General features: G+C 43.9%; 1 protein-coding gene across 2 annotated transcripts; it reads right to left on the reverse strand.

Annotated features, from left to right (window-relative positions):
- Positions 1 to 1561: 1561 nt before the first annotated feature.
- LOC120800239 (peroxisome proliferator-activated receptor gamma coactivator-related protein 1-like) lies at positions 1562 to 9936 on the reverse strand. 2 transcript variants are annotated; one of them, XM_040146177.1, is made up of 11 exons: positions 9744 to 9936; positions 7662 to 7766; positions 7271 to 7426; positions 5163 to 6942; positions 5003 to 5056; positions 4025 to 4916; positions 3725 to 3934; positions 3497 to 3557; positions 3287 to 3408; positions 3016 to 3167; positions 1562 to 2547 (listed from the first exon to the last, which is right to left on the reverse strand). In XM_040146177.1, exons 1-11 carry the CDS (start codon positions 9837 to 9839, stop codon positions 2447 to 2449), a joined length of 3729 nt encoding a protein of 1242 aa, XP_040002111.1. In that variant the 5' UTR covers positions 9840 to 9936; the 3' UTR covers positions 1562 to 2446. The 2 variants fall into 2 exon arrangements, with proteins under 2 accessions (XP_040002111.1, XP_040002110.1); XM_040146176.1 differs by having other exon boundaries at positions 3497 to 3560.
- Positions 9937 to 24004: the final 14068 nt, after the last annotated feature.

Genomic DNA, 24004 nt, shown 5'->3' on the forward strand with positions numbered 1-24004 from the left:
CCCGAAGCACACAGCCAAGACATTGCAGCAGTGGCTTAGGGACAACTCTGTGAATGTCCTTGAGTGGCCCAGCCAGAGCCCTGTCTTGAACCCAGTCGAACATCTCTGGAGAGACCTGAAAATGGCTGTTCACCAGCGGTCCCCATCCACCCTGAAAGAGCTTGAGAGGATCTGCAGAGAAGACTGTCAGAAAGTCCCCAAATCCAGGTGTGCAAAGCTTTTCACACCCAAGAAGACTCGAGGCTGTAATCGATGCCAAAGTACTGAATAATGAGTCTGAATACTCATGTCCATGTGATATTTCAGTTTCTCCTTTTTAGTAAATTTCTAAAATTCTGTTTTCTCTTTGACATTATGGGCTATTGAGAGTAAACTGACAAGGGAAAAACTGAATACCAACGGTTTTAACATAAGGCTGCAACATAACAAAATGTGAAAAGTGAGGTCTGAATGCACTGTATATGGGATATGGCTTCATGATTTTTGAGACCTTTGCCACATGATTTGGAAGTATTTGTGACTGATAAATTATGGACCAGCAATTTAGGCAGTGACTGATGTAAAGGCAGCTACACGGGCTATTAAGTTGAATAGGCTACTATTTAGGCTTTTGTGTCAACTTTTAGAGGCCTGACAATCTCTGTTTTACAAGTGATGAGCTATGGGCCTGTACCTATATTAATGTTATTAGTTACACCTGTGCTATGAAAGATTTGCTGGTGCCGAGCACTTCAAAGTGAAGCCTCAAAACCTGTTCAACATCAGCTGAACGATCCCCCGTGCAAAAACATTCTGCTTGGAATACTTTGTGTCTGATCTGGTTTCTCCCCTAAGAAAGTGAAATTATCTCATTAAACATTATTTAAATTACATCTATTGTCTCCCTCTTTGAAAAATCCCATACGATGAATATGAAAATGTTTTTAATTAAAAAAGTTAGACTACAAGTGTGTGTGCACTGGAGGTTTCAAGTTCAAAGTTACATACTGGACTGTGATTGGCTTCCAAAACTAGTTGTGAGGCCACGAAATCCTGCTCTTGAGGACACGTTAAACACAGATTTCAAGTGGGCACACAGAACGCTCCCCCGTTCAGCACGTTCAGTGAAAACAGTCCTCGATTGTCAAACTCTGCACATGCATCATTTCTGCACAGTGAGGCTAAAACATTCAAGAGAAGTAAAAAGTAGGCAAATTACATTTTAGAGGAAGGGGACTTTGAACGACCACCGGATTTGTTGTCATGCAGCATATTTGGCTCATCTTGAACCCCATACCCCAAATGGATCTAAGCACATTTATTTTCTTAATCCAGTGTTGCATTACAAGTAGATTTTGTAGCACTTGTGTTGCTTCCCAGTTTGTTTTTATGTTTTTCTTTTATTAAAAAGCCATGTAATTTTGTACTTGCTAAAATGTCAAACAAATGATAAACTGCCTCCCAATCAGAAGCCCCAGGGAACAAATAACTTGTACGTCTGGTTACAGACATCATAGGGCCCTGAAGGTGGAACAATTTAATTGGAGTGCAATTGATGTTATTAGTTACACCAACAATTCATCAAATCTGCCACAGGAAAGGTCAACTGAAAGAGGAGAGAAGTTACAACATGACCTGACAAAGTTACCGGAGGCAGGTAACTGGATGTGTTCAAGTAAAATCCACATTTTATGTCACAGCTTTCATGTTTGACAGGACAGTCTTTACAATTCTTATAATTGAAAAAAAATAAATAAATAAATGTATGAGACTGATAAGATATGGGGCTTGCAGAACAAAAACTGGTTTGATGTTGTAAGATTGTAAGTCAGCCAAACCCCAGGGGGCTTCCAAAAACCAGAAACAGATGAGGCTCTAACGAGACACAGAGCCTACAGCAGAACTGGCTTGTAGGTCACATTTACTGTAGCAGGGGACAGGTTGTCAGTTAGAGGTGTGACTAATAACACTATCAATGGTTGCACTCTAAGCAGGTGTGTGTAGTTCCATGGCACCCAGTATAATACATGCTAGTCCACTGGTGTGGCTCACTGGGACCACTACATTTAATGAGTGGTTAGTTGCGCCCGTGCTTTTCCTTCGATTGACATGTCAAAATGTCTGCTGTGAAGAGAGAAACCAAATAAATTTCAGTTCACTTGTAGCTGACAGTTCATCAGGACACACAAAGAACAGCCTTTATTTTTTTACATATACAAAAGTTTTATGAGTGTTATGGAATGCAACAAAAATCTTTAGCCGGTTCCATTAGTAACATGTTTTCAAATTAAGAGTGCTACATATATGTTCATATTTATTGCACACATAAAAACTGCATGCATATTACATGAAAAAAAAAAACACTAACATACAAAAGTTTGCTACATAAGTGCGAGCAAAGAAGCTCTGAGGTTTGTGGGAAAAAAAATGTTCTTTTCGTCGATGCCACATGCAGCTTGGTGCTCTGCTACCTCTTTAATCCTCTCTGGGCCTGCTTCAGCAGGGAATCAAAGTCGAAGTCCTCAAACCTAGTCTTGGCAGGAGACAGGTCTGCATCTCTGTTTGCGTCTGAGGAAGAGAGGAAAATTTTACAGGCTCACCGTACATTCGGTGATTTACACTTTAAAATACAGGGGATGTACACGATAAACGCAACACCTGTGTAGTGCACTACAAGCCAGTGTCACATCCCTGAAATAAATACTACCTTTGTGTCAAAATGTTCAGGTTATGTTGACACTGTCACATACAACTGATGTGGACTGAATAACACTGAAAGCTATTCAAAGGTGTTTATTTCGTCCTTGATCCTGCGTGTATAGGTAAATGTATACGGAGGTGACAAAAAGCCACATGAAAAATGCAAAGTCATTGCGACACTGAATCACTTTATTCACAAGGAATTAGCTCACAAAAATCATAGGGTGTGAATATGTATAAAAAGGCACAAATGGTCTAAACTGTCTTAAACGAGGGAAAATATTTTCCTTTAGTATAGTGATGGACTTGGCTTTGTTTGAGGCTTTAGTCTCTCACCTAGATCAGAGTAGTTAGAACTGCAGAACTGTCTTCTACCACCGAAGCAGATGTCAAATGGCAGCTCATCAGCCTTCCGTAGTTTGCCGCCATTATCAATGGCTGCGAAAGCATCTTCCATGTTGTAGAACGTGACAAAGCCGTAGTGGTCTCTATGGGAACCAAAGGCGCAGGATTTGAATACGGATATAGTGATAAATGATAGAAAAAAAAAAAAACACAAGTAAACTGTAACGGCAATAAAAACGTAGTTTTAATTCTTCGTACTTACCCCCTGTCTCTGAAGTGAAGGGAAACACACTCCACCTCTCCGAACTGAGAGAAGCGTTCTCTCAGTTCGTCGTGTGTCATAGACCTGCGGATGCGGCCGACGTACACTACCCTGCGCTCATCCTGTTTGAGAGAATATTAATCATGACTCGACACTCATTACCCATCTTAAAAAAACCACAAAGTCCTTAGCTGACACACTGTTACTCACTATGGCTTTAAGTTTCTGAATCCTAATCTCGTGCTCTCTCCTGAGCTTCCTGGATTCTCTGCTGCTGAAGTGATGAAGTTGGGACGGGAAAAACAGAGATACTGAGATTACACTCTTAAACCAGGTACAGCCAGAAAGAGAGACAAGGGAAGTTGACGTTTAAAGGAACACCTACATTTGATGTCCTTTTATCCAGTGTCTGTAAGGAGAACTCCAAGATTAACTAACCTGTAAACGTCTTTCCACTGCCTACAGTAAATCCGTGGGGATGGTGATCGGGATCTAGATGGGGACCTGGACTGGGACCAAGATCTGGATCTTGACCTGCTGCATCTCGATCTGGAGTAAGACAACCTGTAGCGCCGAGGTGGGGAGTGGGAAACGGAGCGACAGGGGGACGACGAACATGAACTGCTCGCTGAACGCTTGTGACGGAGCCTGCAGGATGGACAAATTGAAAATTGAGAAGGTTGCACAAACAGGCAGAATAGGAAGTAATATTGAGCATGGTTAACAGATGATGAGTACTTTTTTCTTTTTGGAGAGTGAGACACAGAGCTGGAGGAGGAAGATGACGAGGAGGAGCAGCTGGAGCTGGAGTCGGAATTAGGGGATCTTCTCCGATATCTCCTCTTCTCCCTCCCTCTGAGAGGAGGGCTGGGTGGAGGTGTAGGGAGAGGGCATGGGGCTGTCTCGTCTTCACTTGCACCACCGTCTCCTGCGGCAGCACTGCAGTCTGAAAACTGCGGAGATCTGTCTGTGGACTGGTGTGACTCTGATCTAGTCCTGGGTTGCTCAGAGTGATGCTGCAACACAGACTTTGTTTGTCCAGTCGAGGTCTGGGTTTTCCATTCAGCAGCAGCACATGAGTCGAGAGCAGTAACCTGCGATTCATTAGTAATTTTAGAAATATCCTTGAGTATGGAGGGCTTAGCTCTGCTACGCTGAGTGGCGCTTGTAAGTGAGTGATCCACAGGCGCGCAGTAATCGTGATCCAATGATACGGATGAATACGTGTGAGGAGAGGCGTGAGCAGCGGGAGGCTCTGAAGTGCTGATGTGAGTCTTCTTGGATGGTAGAGGACGGGGATCGATGATCTGAATGGCCTTGGATGGAGGATTTTTGCGTCTCGCAGGCTGCTCTTGCTGAGTGCGGAGGATGATTTCAGTGCCGAGGGGCTCGGGGATGTCCACACACTCCAACGTTTGGAACTGTGGCAGATTCCTGAGGGTTTTTGGGGTCCGGTTGGTTTCTGAAGGTTCAAGTGGTTCCACAGAGGGGGTCGGTAGTAATTGCGAGGTCTTTTCTGATCCCGCAGGCTGACTTCTATCCAGCTCTGTGCGTCCTTCTGTTTGTAGGTTCGCGGTACGAGTAGCACTAACGAGTCGGGGCTGGTTCTCACAGACGCTCTCCACTTTAGCTGGAGCAGGAAGAATAAAAAGAGGTTACACAATGACCAGATGTCAGCATCCAGATAAACAGTGTACCAGTAATCGGATCACTCACCTTGTGTTTCCTCAAACTGTTCGAGAAGGCTGGTCAGATCGGGGGCTTCAATTCCTGAAGCAGAACAAAAGTAACTTGTACTCAATACATCAGTTAAAAACATTGCTTCAGTGCCATTATTGTGTCAGATTTAACGGCCACGTCAGAGGCCTCAGTTTACCTGAGTCGGATGTTGCACTCTGTGCTCTACAGCCAACCTGAAGAGTGGATGGTGGTTCCTCCGGAGAAGAAATACTTGGGGGAACCTTTGGTAACACCTCCTTCTTTTTCGGTACAGGAGCATTTGCAGGACAAGGTGGCTGAGCAGAGAGTGGCGTGGAGGAAGGGCACTTTATTTGCCTCACTGGATCTGGACTTGGTGACTGAGGAGTCTTTGGTTCTTTTTTTGGGCTCACGCTGTATTTGTGTGGCTGTAGTTTATTGCACTCTGAGGCAGGTTCAGTTTGTGTTGTGGCAGGACACAACGCTGGAGGTCTAGAGGAGACATCTGAGGCTATCTCGGTAAACTTGTCATTAATTTCCTGAAGCAGGGCGGTGCCGTTTTGGTTTACTAGCAACACCTGGGGCTTTGGCTCTAAGGAGGATGGCTGTGTTTGAGGAAATGCTGCTGAGGATTCATTTTGGATTTTTGGTAAGTGTGCGGTGCTCTCGAGGTCGGAGTCTATGTTGAAGAACTCCACTTTGGATTTTGATGAGGAGTCGGCAGTTGATAGTGATGTGGTTTGGCTAACTGGCATGGGAAGGAGGACAGGATTTGGGGGATCGCTACTAAGCAATGTTGGTTTCTTTGCTGGACTTTTTTTGCTTTCAGGCACATTCGCATTTGGGTTAGTTCTGACGTCTGGAATTGGACCAGCAGGTGAGATGGTTTTGGATTCAGGTCTTGGGAAATCTAATCCGCTGCAGCGTGGATGACTGGGTGGTTTTGACTGTGAGGGGCTAGGCCTTGGCGGTAGAGAGGTACGATGGGATAAAGTCTTGTACCCAGGTTTATGGATATGATTAATACTGATTGTGGTATGGTCTGGATAGTGGTGTGCTGTCTTTGGTCCACAGCTATTTTGTCTTCGTCCCTGTAAACAGAGGATGGGGGGCAACTCCTTGGGGGGCTCAGAAACGGAGGGCCACTTGGTCGTGTAGTTCCTCTGTTTCTCCACCAGGGGCTGTCTCTTCTGGCGCAGCTGTCTGTACTGTTGGAGACTGAGTGATTTGGCCTTTGTCTCACCTTTAGGTGGCAGAATTTCAGCCTTGTCACCATTCATTTCTGAGGTTGGTGTCGTCTGGGGTTCAAGTGCCGACCCAGCTGGATTTCCAAGTGCTTTTGTGCTGTTTAGTGGAACTGACACAGTCTCAGTTGTGTGTCCACTTGTTAGATTTTTCTCATTCAATCCCTTTTCCGCTGATTCGTTAAATGAAGCCACTTGAATGGGGCCAAAGCTCACTCTTTTCTTCTCTCTGGATGGCGGCGCTCTGTGTGAGTTTCCATTCAGCAACACACTCTTCAGGAGTTTCCCATCATCTCTTTTTACATCTCCCTCTTCTTTCCCCTTTGTCTCTTTCACAGGTTCGTCATCATCAGATACAACATTTATCTCTTCATCACTCTCCTCAGTGGGCCTCTCATACTTCCACACCTCTTCCTGGGAGAATAATGTTTGGTTTTTCCTCAGTTTATCCCCCTCCTCCACATGCAGCTTCAGACAGTAGGGGTGCATGAGCTTAACCAGGTTGACGAGAGAAGTTGAGGTGAAGACCTCCACTTCATTCTCTTCTTTATTAGTTTTGGAGTGAAACAATGTTTGACTTTGTTGTGTGAGCAGCTGTGGGGGGCTGTTTCTCTCTGTTATGTTCTGATCTTCCTTTTCTCCATCCCTCTTAATTGGGAATGTTAGATTTGTTGATTTGGGTCTTGGTCTAAGTCTGTCAGCGAGTGATATTGCCTAAAGAGAAGGAAAGAATGCTTTAGATCTTAAGTGTCTAATCTTTGGGAAGCAGAAAAATTAATAATGGGACTACAAATTTTTGAATACTTCACTACCTAACTCTATTCAGCATGTGCAATTTTTAAGGGGCATGTGGCTCAGTATGTGTAAGTTATCATAAAGCCTTGAAGTCCTAACAAAATGGCTTGTACCAGGCAAAATGCTGTGGAGTCCTTTCAACTTAATGGCAGCTCGGATTTCCCTGAACCTGAATGAGGTAATGAATATGAAGCGCTAAAATCAGCACTTATCTCATTTTGTTTTTTTCTCCAGTGTATGTACCCACCAATGAGTTGCCCCTGCACTCTGGGTGGATGAGGAGACTGGTGTCTGGCAGAATATCAAAGGGAGACAGAGTCCCATCGTCATCCTCCACACTGTCCAGCATCTCAGTCAGGGCTGACAGCAGGGTCTGACTCTCTTCCTCCACTCCACTCTTACCCTGAAAACACCCAGCAGTGTCCAAATTTATTGATTTATCTGTCAAATTCTACCAATCAATTTTTTTGGATCCTGAAGTATAGTCAACAAGTATCACTAACTGTTTGATCACAAAAACACTGACACATGTTAAGGGATGTTTTAAACGTCTTATGTAGAAATCCGCGGAAATGCCCCGGAGAATGGCTTACTGCCGTGATGTGCAAACATTCAGATGTATAAGCTTTAACACTGACCTCTGATGCGACTGTGGAGTCCTCAAAAATAGCCAGGATGGAGTGATCCGTACAGGACTGTGTGTCCATCTCCACACATTCAACATCACCTCTACTCAGGACCAACTGTAGAGACACAGACATATAGAAAAACTATATTAAACCCATGTTGTGTAAATGTGCACGCAAACTGATCTGGTCTATTTCTGCTTCCTGCAATTTTACAATACACTCCTTCCTCTGGGTGTGACCATGCACTTAGGCACAGGACGCAACAAGCTCGAAATTAACTTTCTCGGCATAAACAGGAAAAGCTGCCTATTCTAACAAAGCTTCAAATACAGCCATGAAAAACCCATGAGGCAAAGCTGATGCTTAATCCATGTTTGAGACACTGCCAGTGCCAGTGAGCTCCACACAGCATACACTTTGGTAGAAAGATCTCTATTAACTATAAGTAAGTTAAAATAACATTCAACCAATTTTAAAAAAAAATAGAATAAAACAGCACTGCATCTAAGATTTTTTTTTTTGTTATAGATGAATCTACAGAGTATTTTCTTGATTAGTCATTTGGTTTGTCTTTTCAACAATCCAAACCCAAAGATTTACAGTTTACCATCACTGAGGACCAGAAACACATTGGACAAACCGGAACCAGTGAATTTTTGGCATTCATGCCTAAAAAAGGATTTAAATGAATAACTGATGGTCAGAATTGTTCCTGGTGAATTTTCTATCCTTCCACTACTTCTTTCAGCCCTACAACAATGCAAACAGCTGCAGACCCATTTGAACATAAATCTGCAACACTGTAATACCACTGCACAGTGAACGTTTTGTGGTAATTTTACTGAATCATTGTTTGTGTCCTGTGCTGTTTTGGGTGCGTGTTATTGTGTAGTTTTGTGTATTTTAAAAGCCCATCTGGGGATGAGCACTGTAAACTATTATTATGCTATAAATGCTGTGACGTGTGGTATTGACTCTTGCTGTAAACCTGTCGCGAGGTAACAATTATTTTCATTATGATTTTATATGCTGATTATTTTCCCGATTATTCATATTGTCTATAAAATGTCAAAATTTTTTTTTTTTTTTTTTTTAATGCCAGCCTGAGGTGTTGTCGAAATCCAAATATTTTCTTTCTATCATGTACGACTAAAGCTTCAAATCCTCACATTTGAGAAACAGCAAATGTTTGGCATTTTTGCTTCGAAAATGGCAATTATTTGATTATCAAAATTGTTGGCAAGTCAATTTCTGTCAATCCACTGATTGATTAATTGACAAAATGCAGCAACTCTATTGTCTCCTTAACAAAATAAAAATTTAACATAATAAACACAACTGTCTCAGTGGCTTAATCTCGAAACATGAACCGCAATTAAAATGTCTGCAACGCCAGGCCTCAGTCTACAATAAAGAAAAGAGTTAAAAACAAAAAAACAAAAACTTTTATTAGGACAGAAATGTGCAAGTGAGTAGCAGGCAGACTGGCGGGACAAGATGCCTCAGAGGCGGGTCACAACCTGCACACCAGCTCTGGGAAACAGAAACTAGAGCTCTGAGGGCCTGTACTACTGTGACCTGACATTTATAGGGTTTGAGGTGACAGCAAAACGGTTTACCCCTTTACCAGCCTGGAAACAACCTCAAATTAAGCTTGACACGGCAAAAGAAGGGGGGTAAAGTGAGAGAAGTGTAGCATAAAAAGGGACACGCGTGGGCAGAGTAGATAGGACAGCGCCGTAGCTGAACATCTTGTACTCTCGAGAGGAAGCCAACCTCCTCCCCGTCAGCTTTGACATTTTAATTCTGTACAATGGGCAAGATGCTACACATGGGCGGAGAGGTAATGCCATTAGCTAAGTCGACATTGAGCTGGTTCCGTGGCGACCCGGTCCAAATGTCGGGCTAAACGCCGAGCAGAGCAACCTCCCTGTTCACCACCTCGGTAGTACTACTAACGGGTTTCAGCCACGTGTCGCCCCGAACACATGTGGCCCTACGCGCCGGCGAAACACCTCCTATTAAAACACCCAAAACTGACGGTTTGCGGTTATGTTGACAACAAACTGGCTAAGGCGAGGAAACCGGTACCTCATTGGGGCTGTTGCGCTCCAGAAAGTCGCTGTTGTCGGCATTTAAATCCCCGTTTTTCCCCCTCCACCGCGCCGCCATCTTGCCGCTCCACATGGTCCGCTGGCAGGTCGGATGGAGAGGCACGTGGTCACGGGCTGGAGGCACGCGGAGCGCACCGACTTGGGATCAGACTGTGTCCACCAGTTCCATTAGTGAGAGTGAGGAGAGGTTTAGTAATCTGATCCAAGATCAGCTATTTGTATCATTGATTATCAATAAGTTTTCTCTTGAAAACTAGCAACAGATTTTATTTTGCTTAATGGGCCAGCGCTGCTTTTGTGTCGGTTATTGGTCAAATAATCTGATTAAGGGAACCGTTTTTCAATTCTTTGAGACTACACATGTAAATAGTGTTTTTGGACTGTTTTCACATCACGTTGCTGGTGTCGATTAGGTCACATAAATCCGAATTTCTTGGTAGAACTTTTGATGCAGGGTTCATACATTTTAATTTTATTTATTCCCAAAAAGCGACGCCTGACGTCCAAACAAAAATTGACCAGTTCCACTCATAATGAAAGTACAAGAGAAAGGCGGCAGCAGTATCAATAATAAAGTATCAAGTTGGGTTAAATATACGTGTAATTTACCCGTTCTATGAAATACGTTTTAAAAGTGAGCTCTTTAGTTAAGAATTAATAAAGTAGAAGCAGAGTTTACAAGAAGACATTGCTAAAAGAATGGCACGCTATGTTTTTTTTTTTCTTTCTATTTATTAAAACTGCAGCAAAATGATGACGATAACAAACAGATTCTCTGTTCAGGCTGACTAACACATTACATATTTTATGATTAGTTTGACTCTGCCCCCCTTTTACGGCAGAAGGCTTTAATAGAGAGAGTAGCTGGGAATTGTCTTGAAATTGGAAAGAACCCTCTCTAAAGCCGTTAAACACGCCCAGGTGCTTCATTATCTCCCGTGTTATTACTGCTGAGAATGTCACAAAAAGATCAGTGCATTCTACTTCTGTATCATAGTATCTTAGGCGTAACAGTCAGTGCCGTTAATGTAGTCAATCCTTGAAGTGGTGTCGTATAGCAAAGCAGAGTGTGTATCTGCTTCCTGTTGTGTGCCTCATCACCACAGCAAACACAGATTGTCTGCATTTTCAGACATTGCAATATTGATGTGTTGACTTTCCTGATTAATGTGTGTACACGCTCTCCACCTTGACAGGGTCTGCTGTTAGGGTCGAACGAAGGTGTTATTACCCCGTTTCACTAGAAATGGCCCCCATCGAGGTCTAGATTGAAGTCCTCGCACTAATTTAAAAGTGCTCCGGCCACAGAAAGCATTTGTACAGTGCACTAGATCATGATGATTGAACACATTTGAATGCATGTATCGGCTGTGTTCACAGGACTTAGTGTACTGCTGAAACCCCGCATCACTTTGCAGTCTGATTCATAAATCTTTTTTTTTTTCTTTCCACTTCACCCTGTGCAGCTCCACACTGTGTTACCTGATTTCTGATGAATAGTTATTCCAAACGTCTGAATAATAAATACAACCGTCTAAACCAATGTTTTTATTTCTCTCTATCTGATGAGGACCCACAGCAGCACCAAACCTCATGCTCCACTCACAAATCATATGACGATATTTGGATGGTTGATTACATTTACATATTCAGTACAGCAGCCAAGTGTTTTCCCCAACTGTAGTACCCATTACGCTACCCGGTTTCCAATTGTGCAGTTATGCTGAAGTCGTTCCGCTACGAAGTAAATCATTTCTGCGGAAGTTACAGTGTTTGTCTTTCAGAGATGACTCTAGTCAGGGCAGTCCAGCTTGACAAACTGGCACGATATTTGTCACTTCCTGTCCACACCTCAACCAGGTGAGGCTGATCACACAAATCTTCTTTATTGGATGGTTATTCTCTCTGGGCTCTCTCTGGAAACAGCAACCCTGGCTCTGCCTAAATGTAACAGAATCCGCTCCCAGCACCTGTAAAGCTCAGTAATTAACATGTTGTTATGTCTCATTTGTTAAAAAAACAACTTGTTGTTTCTGCACTTCGGTTTTTGTATGGATTAAACAAACAGTAAGTGGATTTTGGTCACTTTCCAGTCATTATGTTAAGCTAAGATAAGCATGAAAGTGGTATCAATCTTCCCTTTTAACTCTTAGCAAGAAATTGAGTAAGCATATATTCCAAAATGTCGAACTCTTCCTTTAAAGAGGCACTCCAGCAATTTAGTACACTTCCACAAAGTCAGAATCACTTCTGCCACCTGACGTGACCAGTTTGGTACATAAAACTTCAGGCTCTGGTCGGATCTGGTGATCTTCATATGTAATTTATGAAGAAATTTCTCTTGTTCTCTGACTCTGCCGGTCATCTGCGTCGCTGCAGTTCTCAGTGAGCTGAGGAGGGAAAGAGAGAGAGTTTAGCCAATGTGTCGATTTAGCCTAGCGAGCTCACGGTCAGTTATAACAATCCGAGATAACCCTGATGACGTTTTAAAAAAAAAATCTGCCCTAGCTCTCATGCTGTTGTCACAATATGCTCAGAAGAGCCTCGTCCCCTCACTAGAAGAAGGTATTTGAAAATATTATACTTTTATAGCCATTTAGACAATTTCGAGATACTGACTGATCACAGACTTTAATATATTAAGAGCTGAAATCCCTACTGAAATGTAGTTTACTGTTGGCAGGTGGAAATATTCCGTCCAGCAAACTGAGGATAAATCTGCTGTTATTTATTTTCTCCACTAGATGGTGATGTTATGTATCTTCTATTATGTTCCACTCACTTCCTCTTTTTCTATGAGTCCTCTCAAAGTTGTGAAGGAATTAATTCCCAGTGAGATGATTGCTCCGTGCAAGCCACCGTTTCACAGTCGATGCCAATCAGATATTTATACATGAATGAAAAGGGTGCATAATGAACTCAGGTTCACCACATCTTCATTTGTGTGGCGTTATCGCGTATTATCTCACTGTTTTTCTGTGGAGGACTATAGATGTGTCTGGCCTGTTATCTAGTGCATACCAGTGAGGAGTTGACCTTTCTGCTGAATGTCACGGTGGTACATAGAGTCAATGGCTGTAGTAGATTAGTGGGGCAGGAAATATGCTCACAGTGACACACTTTAACAAGGTACCTCATATTCTCTATTTATTTATTTTGATCCAAAGGGCCACCTGCTGTGTGCTCCCCACATACATCTTACCTACTGTACATCTGCTCCATGTCCTCAATTTGTTTCCCTTTTTTTGTTTCCTCTACTTTTATCCTTTAATCCCATATCTTCCTCTCTACGATTGCTACATCTCTCTTAACCCCCAACACACACACACACACACAGTCAGTCACACACACACACTCACACACGCACACACATGTGCACTTACGCACGCACACACGCACGCAGACGCGCACACACACACACACACCACCTACTGCCTCATCTCCTACTACACTTGAAACACTTTACTATACGAAATGGGGCCAAAGCCTCCATCCAGTCTCTGGTTGGTGAGGTGCGAGTGTGTTTGGGAGTGTGCAGAGGCATGTGTAACTATGTGTGTGTGTGTGTTTGTTTGGGGGGGGGGTCCTGTGTAAGTGGGTCACCTAACTGCAGCATCCAGCGCCCAACCACCATGTCAATACGTGGCCCCACACGCACACAGACATACATACACAATTAACCTACTCCATCCATGATCCCCCTTTTTTCTGCTTTGACAATTGTTTTTGTCCGAAAAGTAAAATCCACTCACTCACTCACTCAGTTCCTTTAGGCTCCACAGAGTGCCAGACTCTGGGAAAAAGGAAGAAGGGGAAAAAAATCCCTCTCTGTCCTGCTTTCATGTGTCCCCCCCCCCCTCCGCTCTGCCTCACTCTTGACCTGCAGGATGACTCCCACGGTGCTCTTTTGGCATGTTTGAATTTATAAAGAACCCATGAGGTCTAAGGATTCAGGTATATGCTTTCCTTTCGCTGCCTTCATTACGGTTGCCGCTGTTATGTGTGTGTGTGTGTGAACGTTTTTCTATATGACTTCCAGTCATCTTGGCTGCTCAGTCATGCAATGCTTTGTGTGTGTGTGTGTGTGTGTGTGTGTGTGTGTGTGTGTGTGTGTGTGTGTGTGTGTGTGAATGCACTTCTATGACCTTTCAGGAACTGTGTAACGCCAAGAGCAGTGGGTTATAAAAAGGCAAAAGAACTCTGATCTTTAACTTGACACCTTCTCTACTGGGGAAAGGAGGACACACAGGCGTTAGTTTGAGTGTGCTGAGTTAGGGAGTTGTGTTGCCGTCGTCCTTGTTTGATTTTTCTTTACTTCAAGTAAGTCCTCTTTCTTTTGCTTTCACAGTAGAGAAGAGGAATGCCCTCCCACATGGTGCAGAGAACATCTGTTAGTGAGAAATGAAAGCCTGAGAAAGGAACAGGAGGGGGGGTGTCGGGAGGGGGACACTTACATTTATACAGAAAAAAGAGAAGAGGTAAAGAAAGAGCAAGAGAGCATGCAGAGAGGTGGAGAGGGGAGGAGAGAAAGTAACAAGACATCAGCTAGAGGAGACTACCCTTCCTACAGAAAAGCAGAGGTGAGAGACTGTCCAGCGAAAGGTAGTGACTTACAGGTGTACATGTTCACGGGCACGTACGCACACAAGCACACTCAGCGTGGTAACAGAAGCCTGCATCAATAATGTAGCCGGGAGAAACAGGATGCAGATTCTGCCTTACATAAGAGTTTACAGGGAGCTTGCTGGCTCAAAACAGCTTCTTTCATTCTCTGGTTTGCCCTCAGGCTGGATGTGCACAAGATTTCTTAAGCTGATTAACCACCACATTTGCCATCCAAACAACTTTTCAAGACAAGCGTGCTGCAACAAAGGCATGAGAGTGGCACTAAAGCCATTTTCAACTTCAGTCTACCCATTATAAGTGATTTGTTGCACTGTGTGGAGCAAATTTTTTATCGTTCCGTTTCTACACTAGTCGCTAATTTGCTGGATCTTACATGATCGACAAAAGGGTTGTTTGTAGCAGGCATGGTTAGTTTGTTGACAATGTACAAGTCCTTCAAAATCAATGACCAAGAAACAGAGCTTTGTCTTCGCTGGTGTGGACAAACTGGCTGAACCTGCCAGGGAGCCAAAGCACATTGTTGTTCCAGGTCACAGGGGTTACAGAGACGCGATGGAAGTTCAGCGGGGGCTGTTATTTACATCAGATAGGCTAGAAACTGTAGGATAAAACAGACCAATCAAAATGTGAAACGCACGGAGACTTAAGCTGCACTAATCAATATTTTAAACCATGTTAGCAGCATGGCTGTTGGTCGTTTGGTCGGTCCACCACGTTGGTCCAGGCCGAGATATCTAACAACTACAGGACGAAGTGCAATGAAATATAGTCCAGACATTCATGTTCACATGAGCATGAATCCAACTGACTTTGACGATCCCGATTTTTCGTGTAGCGCCACCATGAGGTTCACATTTATGGTTTTGAGTGAAAAGGTATGAGAACTATTAATAGATTGCCATGAAATCTGGTATAAACATTACATTACTGTTTCCCTTGCGATGAATTGTATTAACTTTGGTGGTCACTTAACTTTTCATGTAATGCAATCATTAGGTAAAAATTTCCATTTGTCCAGTACTTTGGTTTATGACCAAATACCTGTAAAACTAATAACAGTAAATGTTAACATGCAAGAATGCTAAAGTATGATGGTGAACATGGTAAACAAATCTGCTAAACATCAGCATCTTAGCAGTATACTGACGTTAGGATAAGTTAGCTAGCGTGGCTTTAGACTATGAATCCTGCAATGATGAACCCAGAGAGAATTATCACCCAACTGTGCTCTATGGGGTGTTTTAGCATCTTTTGTTGTTTTGTGTTTTTACCGCCTACAACTTTACTGTTTTGAGTCAGTCTTACTTACCACACTCATTACCCTTGCTTTTAGCAATAGCAGGCAGCAGTTTGGAAAAACTCTGATAAACCTGAACACTACCTGTCCAAACGACGGAAAAAATAAGGTAAGCGACGAGCCAGTGAACACTGTGGAGTATTTAACTGCTAAAGATCCAGATATTTCCCTCAGGAGTTGGTAGAGACATTCATCAGGTGGAGAGAAAAATGATTTAAAATGAGCGCTAATATTGCTCTGTATCTGCTGGATGCGTAATTGGCAACTATTTGGCAACACATTTGCCATAACAACTTTATATGGTGATAAATTGTCATTGTTGTATTAATCTCTTGTTGCCTTGACACAACTCCAGCCAAAAATATTTAATTAATGCAGGTTTTATTACAATGTTTTATGGATAAATACTTGCAAGGACCAAGGAAAGTAGAAAGAAGAAACAGATGAAACATTTAAGAGAAACATTCGTCCTAATCCAACAAAGTTTAGTGTAGGGCAGCACAGCGGGAAACTTGATAAGCTCCAAAAATTGTTTTTCTGTTCTCCTTTGTCATTTTCTTCTCCAGTGCCTTTTCTTCACCTTCTTGTTTTGTGTTTACTGTCTGTCTTTTATACTTTAATCTCCCTCCACGGCTTTCTTTGTCTCTGTTATTTATCTGTGTTATGTGGGCTTTGACTATCTGCTAACTGGCAAACTGTTAACATGTGTGTGCTTGTGTGTGTGTGTGTGCGTGCGTGTGTGCTTGTATATAAATAATTATGGTGAGGTGTAAGACAGTGTGCTTTGTGCAGACATCCATTTGAAAGTATGAACTTGTCAAAACTGTCTCTATGAAACTGTTAATGTGGGAAGATATATGTGTGAATCACAGCTTTCATTTGTAAATGTGCGTGTGTGTGCGTGTGTAGAAGCTCATCATGCTTATGCTATCCGTTTTCTGCCACATTGCCATGGCGACAGTGCCCTCCCGGGGTAATGGGGGACGAGTGCGCTAGAGCTATTTATTCTCTCTTTCTCCCTCCCTCCCACCCCCTCTCTTTTCCTCTCTCTCCATCTATCTCACTCCCTCCATCTCTGTCCTCTTCCTCCTGCAACCTCTCCGTCTCTCTCCTCTCTCCATCTCCCTCCTTCCTCTGCTCTTTCTTCCCATCTCTGATTGGCTTAACACTCTCCTCCTCAAAATGAGATACTGCCTAATGAGACAGAGGGTGAGGAAGAGAGGGAGGGAGACAAAGAGCAAGTGTCTTAAAAAAGGGAAGTAGAAATATGTGGGGGAGGCGATCTATGCAGACTTGTGTTCCTCTTTGCATGTTAAGAGAGAACCTGATTTAACAGAACCCTGCAATGTAATTTTGGAGGGAAACAGTGCACGCCGGTTATATATATTTATAAATATACCTTTATGTCTCAGCCACGTGAATGTGTATATACTGTAATGTATATGTATTTAGTCTCTTACGGTGTAAGTGTGTGTGTTTTGGTGGAAGCGGTGGGCTCAGTTGGGGTCATGACCTTTGTAAAGGTTTTCAGATCCCTGAATGAGCAGAGTTTGTAAATGTTTTGTTTAAAGCAGTGGTTCCCAAGTTTTGGGGACTTTTTCGCGGGGGGTTGGTTATATAACCTTTCTTGGTGCAACAACTTCCTGGAGCATCCGAAGATAAGCTACCTGGGTGCTGGCGGTAGCTTCATATTTAGTGTACAGACACGAGGGTGGTATCAGTCTTCTCATGAAACTCACAGCAAGAAAGCGATTAAGCGTGTTCCATAAATTGTCAAACTATTCCTTTAATCATCTCACAACTCCTCAGATTTATCTTTCAATCCATTTGGGGGCTCCAGACACCCAGGTTTCCAAACCATTGGTTTAAAGGAGAAAGCTGCCAATATTCTATATTTTTCTTACTGTCAACAAATCCCATGGAAACACCTAAACCAATAATGTGCCTGTCTCTCAAAAGCCTACTTTCCACCTTCCCTACTCTGTCTGTGGCACTTAGCCCCAAAGCTCATTGGTGCCCATTTTAAATCCTTAAAAATGGGTCACTAATATATACTTTAACTTTTAAAAAAAGAATAAATAATTGCTTAAAACAGCTGGGCGCTCAAATGTTACTCAAACAGAAGTAAACAGTGCTTTTGTTGGGGACTATTTTCAACTGTGGATTAACACACATTTGTGGAAGTGGGATTGACTCAAAACAAATTACAGTGTCGATGTTCTAAGTAATGAAGGAACATGTCACCCAGTGCAACGGCGTGGCTCACTGATGTGTTTTATAATAGTTTTTGGACAACAATGGAGCTCTATGGCTTGGAGGAATAATAGGATACATACGTACTTGTTAGTTGGATCAATTCATTCTTGGTTTTGGTCTTTTCATGGTAACTGTTGACAATACGAAAACAAAAATATCACCAGACTTATCCTTCAGGTTTTGTCTTGTATATAACCTGGACCTAACAATACTCTCTCTCTCTCTCACCACACACACACACACACACACACACACACACACACACACACACACACACACACACACACACACACACAGATACACATTCACGCGCAAACTTGTGCATCTAACGGGAAAAGACAAATGACATGGTGATGGAAGAAAGATTAGAGTGAGATGGAGACAGTGGGAGGGAAAGGTAGAACCTAAGAAAGAGTAATAAGGAAAGAAAGAGACTGCGAGGGAGGAGGCAGGGGGAAGGGGGGAGGACAGGGGGAGAGCAGGAGAGATAAATGGCCGAGTGGACAGGAAGATGAGTGAAGCGGGAGAGCAACACTGTGTGACATACTGCAGACAGAAAGACTAACGGAGCGAGAGAGTGAATGGGCGAGAAAAGGAGACGACGGAGAGGGAGCGAGAGAGAGAGAGAGCCGAGGCACGTCAATCGCCCCCCTCCTCCCTTTTCCTCCCCCCTTTCCTTCCCCCCTGCCCTCCCCTGCCATATAGCAGACCTTTGCTGGATGGTAACAAGCCACTCAGATGGCGCAGCACACACACACACACACACACACACAGATTTCCTGAAGATCATTTAAACCTTCACGTGCACTTCTGTGTGTGTGTTCATATGTGAGAGTATGTGTGTATGTATGTGTGTGTCATTGTAGCAGCAGTGGTAGAAAAACAGCCTCTACATATTTAAAGGGGGAAAAAAAGGACCAACATCACATGGTTGTTATTCTCTCAAATCTGCCTCTCAGGTCACTTTGACAGTCCACTCTCTCTCTCCCTCCCTCCCTCCCTCGCTCACTCTAGCGCACACACATACACATTCACACAGTCTCTCTCTCGAGCACTCAGCCTCTCGTTCCCTCCCTTTCTCTTCCTCTCTTTCTCCCTCTCTCCTCCCACCTGAGCTGTAATTTGCAGGACTGATGAGGGTGAGGGCAGAGCAGAGGCAGGAACAGAATTCTCCTCACTCTGTAACACATACAGACACAGACACACACACACACACACACACACACACACACACACACACACACACACACACACACACACACACACACACACACATACATACATGGACGGTGTGATTCACAGTGTACAGCTACAACTGAGAGAATCCGATCCTTTGTGTGTGTGTATGTGCTTTTTTAAACCTCTTCTTCCCCTCTTTCTCTCTTTTTCTCTCTTGTCGTCACTCTCTCCTCCCTCCCTCCCTCTCTCTCTCTCTCTCTCTCTCTCTCTCACTCTCTCTCTCTGTCTTTGCTCCCTGTTGGTGTGTATGGGTCTGTGTGTGTGTGTGCCTGTGTGTGTGAAGCGTGGGGATAACAGACGCTCATGTGAGCAGCCTCAGTGGCGGCAGCAGTGACTGGTGAGAAAGAGGAGAGAGGAGAGGAGAGGAGTGGAGAGGAAGAGAGCAGGGATAACAGAGCCACCACCACCATCATTCTAAACGGATTCACACCAGACATGTGAGAAGATGTCTGTGGGCGGCTGCGCGTGTCCCGGTAAGTAGCTGCCGTGGCGATGGCTGCTGTTAACGACAGCCCTGCTGTTGCTGCTGTTGCTGTTGTTTCCAGCCGCTGACTTTTTCTGGTCCTTGTTGATGTTGTTGTTGTTGTTGTTCTTGTTGTATTTTGGTTGGTGAGTGCAGCCGCTGCCGTGGCGTGACTAGGGCAGAGAGAGAGAGAGAGACAGGGAGAGAGGTGCTCCGAGGCCCTGGGGCTCTGTTTGCAAAGGCTCATGGGAGGTCGCCTTCTGTGATGGCTGAGAGGATGGAGAGCAAAGACAATACCAGAATAGAAAGATCAACATGTAGTCACGTTTCATTCTCACTTTTCTCTTCACTCGGACAACACACTGCTCTTTACTGTTTGAAGCATAGTTTGACGAGAAAAAGGTCCATGCTGGCGGTGCAGACATCTGGGCATGAAGTTGTTGCTATGGCACCACTAATGCTACTTCTTCTCTTCCTCCACCAGTTTGTTTTTGTCCTTGTTGCTTCTGCCGCTGCTGTTGATTTCTGACTGATGGCCCCGGTTAACAACGGTGCTCTTTTAAGGTCAGCACAGGTGATACACTCACCCATCCGCAGTGGTCGTCCTGTGAAAAGCTGACTGCCCTCTCTTGCAGAGATAGCAGAAAGGAAAAGGAAAAAGAAGGATCAAAGTTTGACAGTTAAAGGACAGAGATCACTGGCTTGTGATCAAAGGCATGATAATAATGAATGTTTGATTTTTCACAGCTCACATAGGAGTATTTCATTCAGGATGCATAACCAGCTTGATGACGGTGCCACTTCTCATTCAGGTGTAGAAGCAGTTTTTGTCACTGATATCACAGTGGAAATGCCGCATCACTACATTTGTTTGACTGTAAGTGAAAAGATGTAGCTCTCATTGTTGTTCTCCAAGCATGGCATAGATTTATGATGGCATTTTTAGGGAATTTCCATACTCTTTTACCCAAAAGTCCTTTCTTCTTGAGTTCATGGAGTGAAGTCATTGAGTGCACACATGGGAGGTAGAGGGGCAGAGACATATTGACCTTGCCCTCACATGTGACAATTATTTGCATCACCATTTGTCTACTTGCTGCTGGTTTCTATCACATCTGCTTCCCCCTTTGTCTCTGCCCTGTCTTGACTCACTGCTGTGTTTAGGAGGAGGAAGGAATATCAGACAGACAGCCTAGTTTCATTTCTCACCTATGCTCCCCTGAAAGCAAATCGACAACATGATTAAAAAAAAAAAAAAACATCTTTGGAGTGAGAGTTTTGCTAGTCATCGTTTTTAATAAAACTGGTTAAAGTTGAGTAACAGTCACGGGGCTTCTGGGAGGTGAGCCACAGAGAGCGACCTGAAGGGAGTAATATCCGTCATATTAGACGACCATATTGAGAGGTGTGCGACTTCTGTGAAAGCTGAGGAACACCCTGCAGTCCCCAAACAGTTGTGTTTGGGTGTTCAGCGCCTGACGGCAAACAGATAATTCATCGTACTTTATTGACTTTAATCAGATAGAGGAGAAAAGAAAAAGAGGAATTAAGGTCTAGAAATAAACCCTGTGCCACTGAGCCTCAGGCAATATATTATTAAGTGTTAAAGCGATATATGTTTTACTCCTGACAGGACGTGTAGAACATGAAATATAATCCTAAAACTGAAAATGTATTCAACATCAGGACAGATGTACTCAGAATCTACTGTCATACAATATTCAGCAGCAGGAGGGGAAGAAGTAAGTGTTATAGAGTTGCTGTATGTGTGTGTGTGTGTGTGTGTGTGTGCGTGTGTGTGTGTGTGTGTGTGTGTGTGTGTGTGTGTGTGTGTGTGTGTGTGTGTAGGGTGCTGTATCACCCTGACGTGGCCTCCTCTTCTCTCCACTGCCTATCAGGCCACAGTGGCCGCTGTGGCCAACCCTCAAACAGTCGGGATGTGGATATGGAAATTTAGCCAACCACGCATCCAGGATCAGATTTCCCCGGTGCCTGTCTCGACTTTAATCATTAGAAAGATGAAAACGCTAACTAGTCCCATGTTTTGTGGCTTGGAAACTCTTTAGCTGACGGATTATTTTAAAGGCGGAAAGTTTAGGAGGAGCAAATTAAGAGACAATGCCAACTAATCCTGGCCTGTACACAGTTGCAGCTTGTAGACAGATGAAAGGTTGATGGAATGACCCTGGATCAAAGTAGAAGGGTCCAGAAATGTGGAAAAAAGACAAAGAAAATGCCACTGTGATCAAACCAGATGGATTTGGTGTCTGCAAGGACGAACTCTAGACACACCTGTGTGTGTGCTGTCTTTCTGTTGAATGCAAACAGTTTGGCTGGAGTACACACCACGTATGCCATTGTATCTGTGTTAAATGTGAGTGTGTGAGTGTGTGTGCGTGTGTGTGCGCGCGCGCGTGTTTTCAATCTCTGCGCAGCGCCCCGTGCTATGAAGGCAAACGCTGCCACCTCAGCCGTTAAACAAGCCTGCACAGCAGAGGCGGGAGCGTTTGTTTAGAACCGGGCCTTAGCTATCTTGCGGTCAGATTGCATACTTAATCAACGTGGTCATGGAAATTTCCAAAAAGACATATGACCGCACTCTTGTGCGCTCCACTTCTGCTCTCATATTGTTCTCTCTGGTGTTTCCCTTTCTTTTCGCCTCAGTTTCTCTGCTTTGTGGATTCTCCCTATTTTCTCCTGATTTCTTTTCAGGTTACAGTAAAAAGGAGAATAGAGTTGCTTTTCCCGTCTTATTTAGTGCCATGAAAAGGAGTTTCTTTTGATTATCAACCAATGGTTTCTCTGGCTTCATTGTAGATATCAAGACTGATTTAGCAAAACTAGAACTTTAAAAAGACAACACAAGTAAGGTTTAAGCTTTCCCAAAGACAAACTGGGATACGAGGAACAAAAGGAATGACATATTTCTTCATGAAAGCCTGGGGGCCTTAAACAACACTCACACACAGATAGGGACAAAATGAGATAACTAAAAACCAATGTAAACACGGCATCCATATGTGGAACAATCACTTCCATTCACTTCTGTCAACTTCAAATGAACCCAAAGCTTGATCCTATAGTGATGCCGGTTAATGTGCACACTTACTGCCAAGTTATCCCCATTTAAAACAAGTCAAAACGAGTCAGGGGATGCTGCTCTAACTGACTATGATAGAAAAGATAACATAATGGAAAATGTGAAAATTCACAGTCTCTCCTTAGTCTTTCGCTATTCTTTCTCTCATTCTTTCTTGTTTACATTCCAGAGCCGTGTTCAACACAGAAGGATCCTCCTCCTTCTTGTGTGGGCTCAAGGTTTGTATGTGCGAATGTGTGTGAGTGTGTGATTGTGTGTGTGTGTGTGTGTGTGTGTGTGTGCGTGAGCGCGCGTGTGTGTCTGTGGCCGTACACACACACAGCATGTGCCCCAACATGTGGATGACATAAACAGTGGGGCAGAGTGTGTGTGAGGATGTGCTCTGAGCTGCCATACATTAACAAAAAGAAGTTATTACACAGTACACTCTCTGAAGATACAGATGTTTTGTAGTCAGTCAGACTCTGCGTTGACCTACCGAGACCTTACATTACAGCCCCCCTTACTTGCTCTTATTTCTATCCTTCCTTCCCCTTTCCCCCTCCCCTCACTCCCTCTTTCTCTTTGACTCCCCTGATTGCTAGCGTATGTTGCCTGGCTGGCTGGCTAGATGTGTGTGTGTGGTTGTGTGTTGTGTGTTGTGTGTGTGTGTGTGTGTGTGTGTGTGTGTGTGTGTGTGAGTTGGGGGGGTAAGGAGGGCGGAGAGGGAGAAGGGGAGAGAGAGACAGAGGGAGGAGAGAAGGGGGAAGGGACTGTGCCCTCTCATGCAGAGAGTCACATGGTGTCCCTGATTGGAAGAAAATGAGTAAAGACTGCAGCCCTGGCTGAAATGGCAACAGACAAAAACGCACAAAGGCTGAGCTGTTTAGAAACGGGTTGCACAACAAGAGAGCCTGAAGAGGAGGAGGAGGAGGGTGTGATGGAGGGGTAGAGAGAGGGAGTGAGCAGATACAGAGAAAAGATGTGGATTAAGAGAGGAAGAAGAGGAGGAGGAGGGAGGGTGGCGAGGAAGAGAAAACAGGAGAGACTCGAGGTGACGGAGGGGGGAACAGGCAGAGAGCAGAAGAGCCAAGAAAAGAGAGGCAAGTGGGAGATGAGCACTGTAGGAGTGCAGGAGTGGGAGGGAGGGAGAGAGGGTGAGACAGAGAGTGAGAGAGTGATCAGACTGTGTTTCTATGTTTTCTGCAAGGCTGAGCAGTGACGTGATTGGCTGGGGGGTAGGGGGGTGGGGGTGGGGGGGCAGACCTGACTCTGAGA

The sequence above is a fragment of the Xiphias gladius genome, chromosome 15 (assembly GCF_016859285.1).
Source record: "Xiphias gladius isolate SHS-SW01 ecotype Sanya breed wild chromosome 15, ASM1685928v1, whole genome shotgun sequence".
NCBI lineage: Eukaryota > Metazoa > Chordata > Actinopteri > Istiophoriformes > Xiphiidae > Xiphias > Xiphias gladius.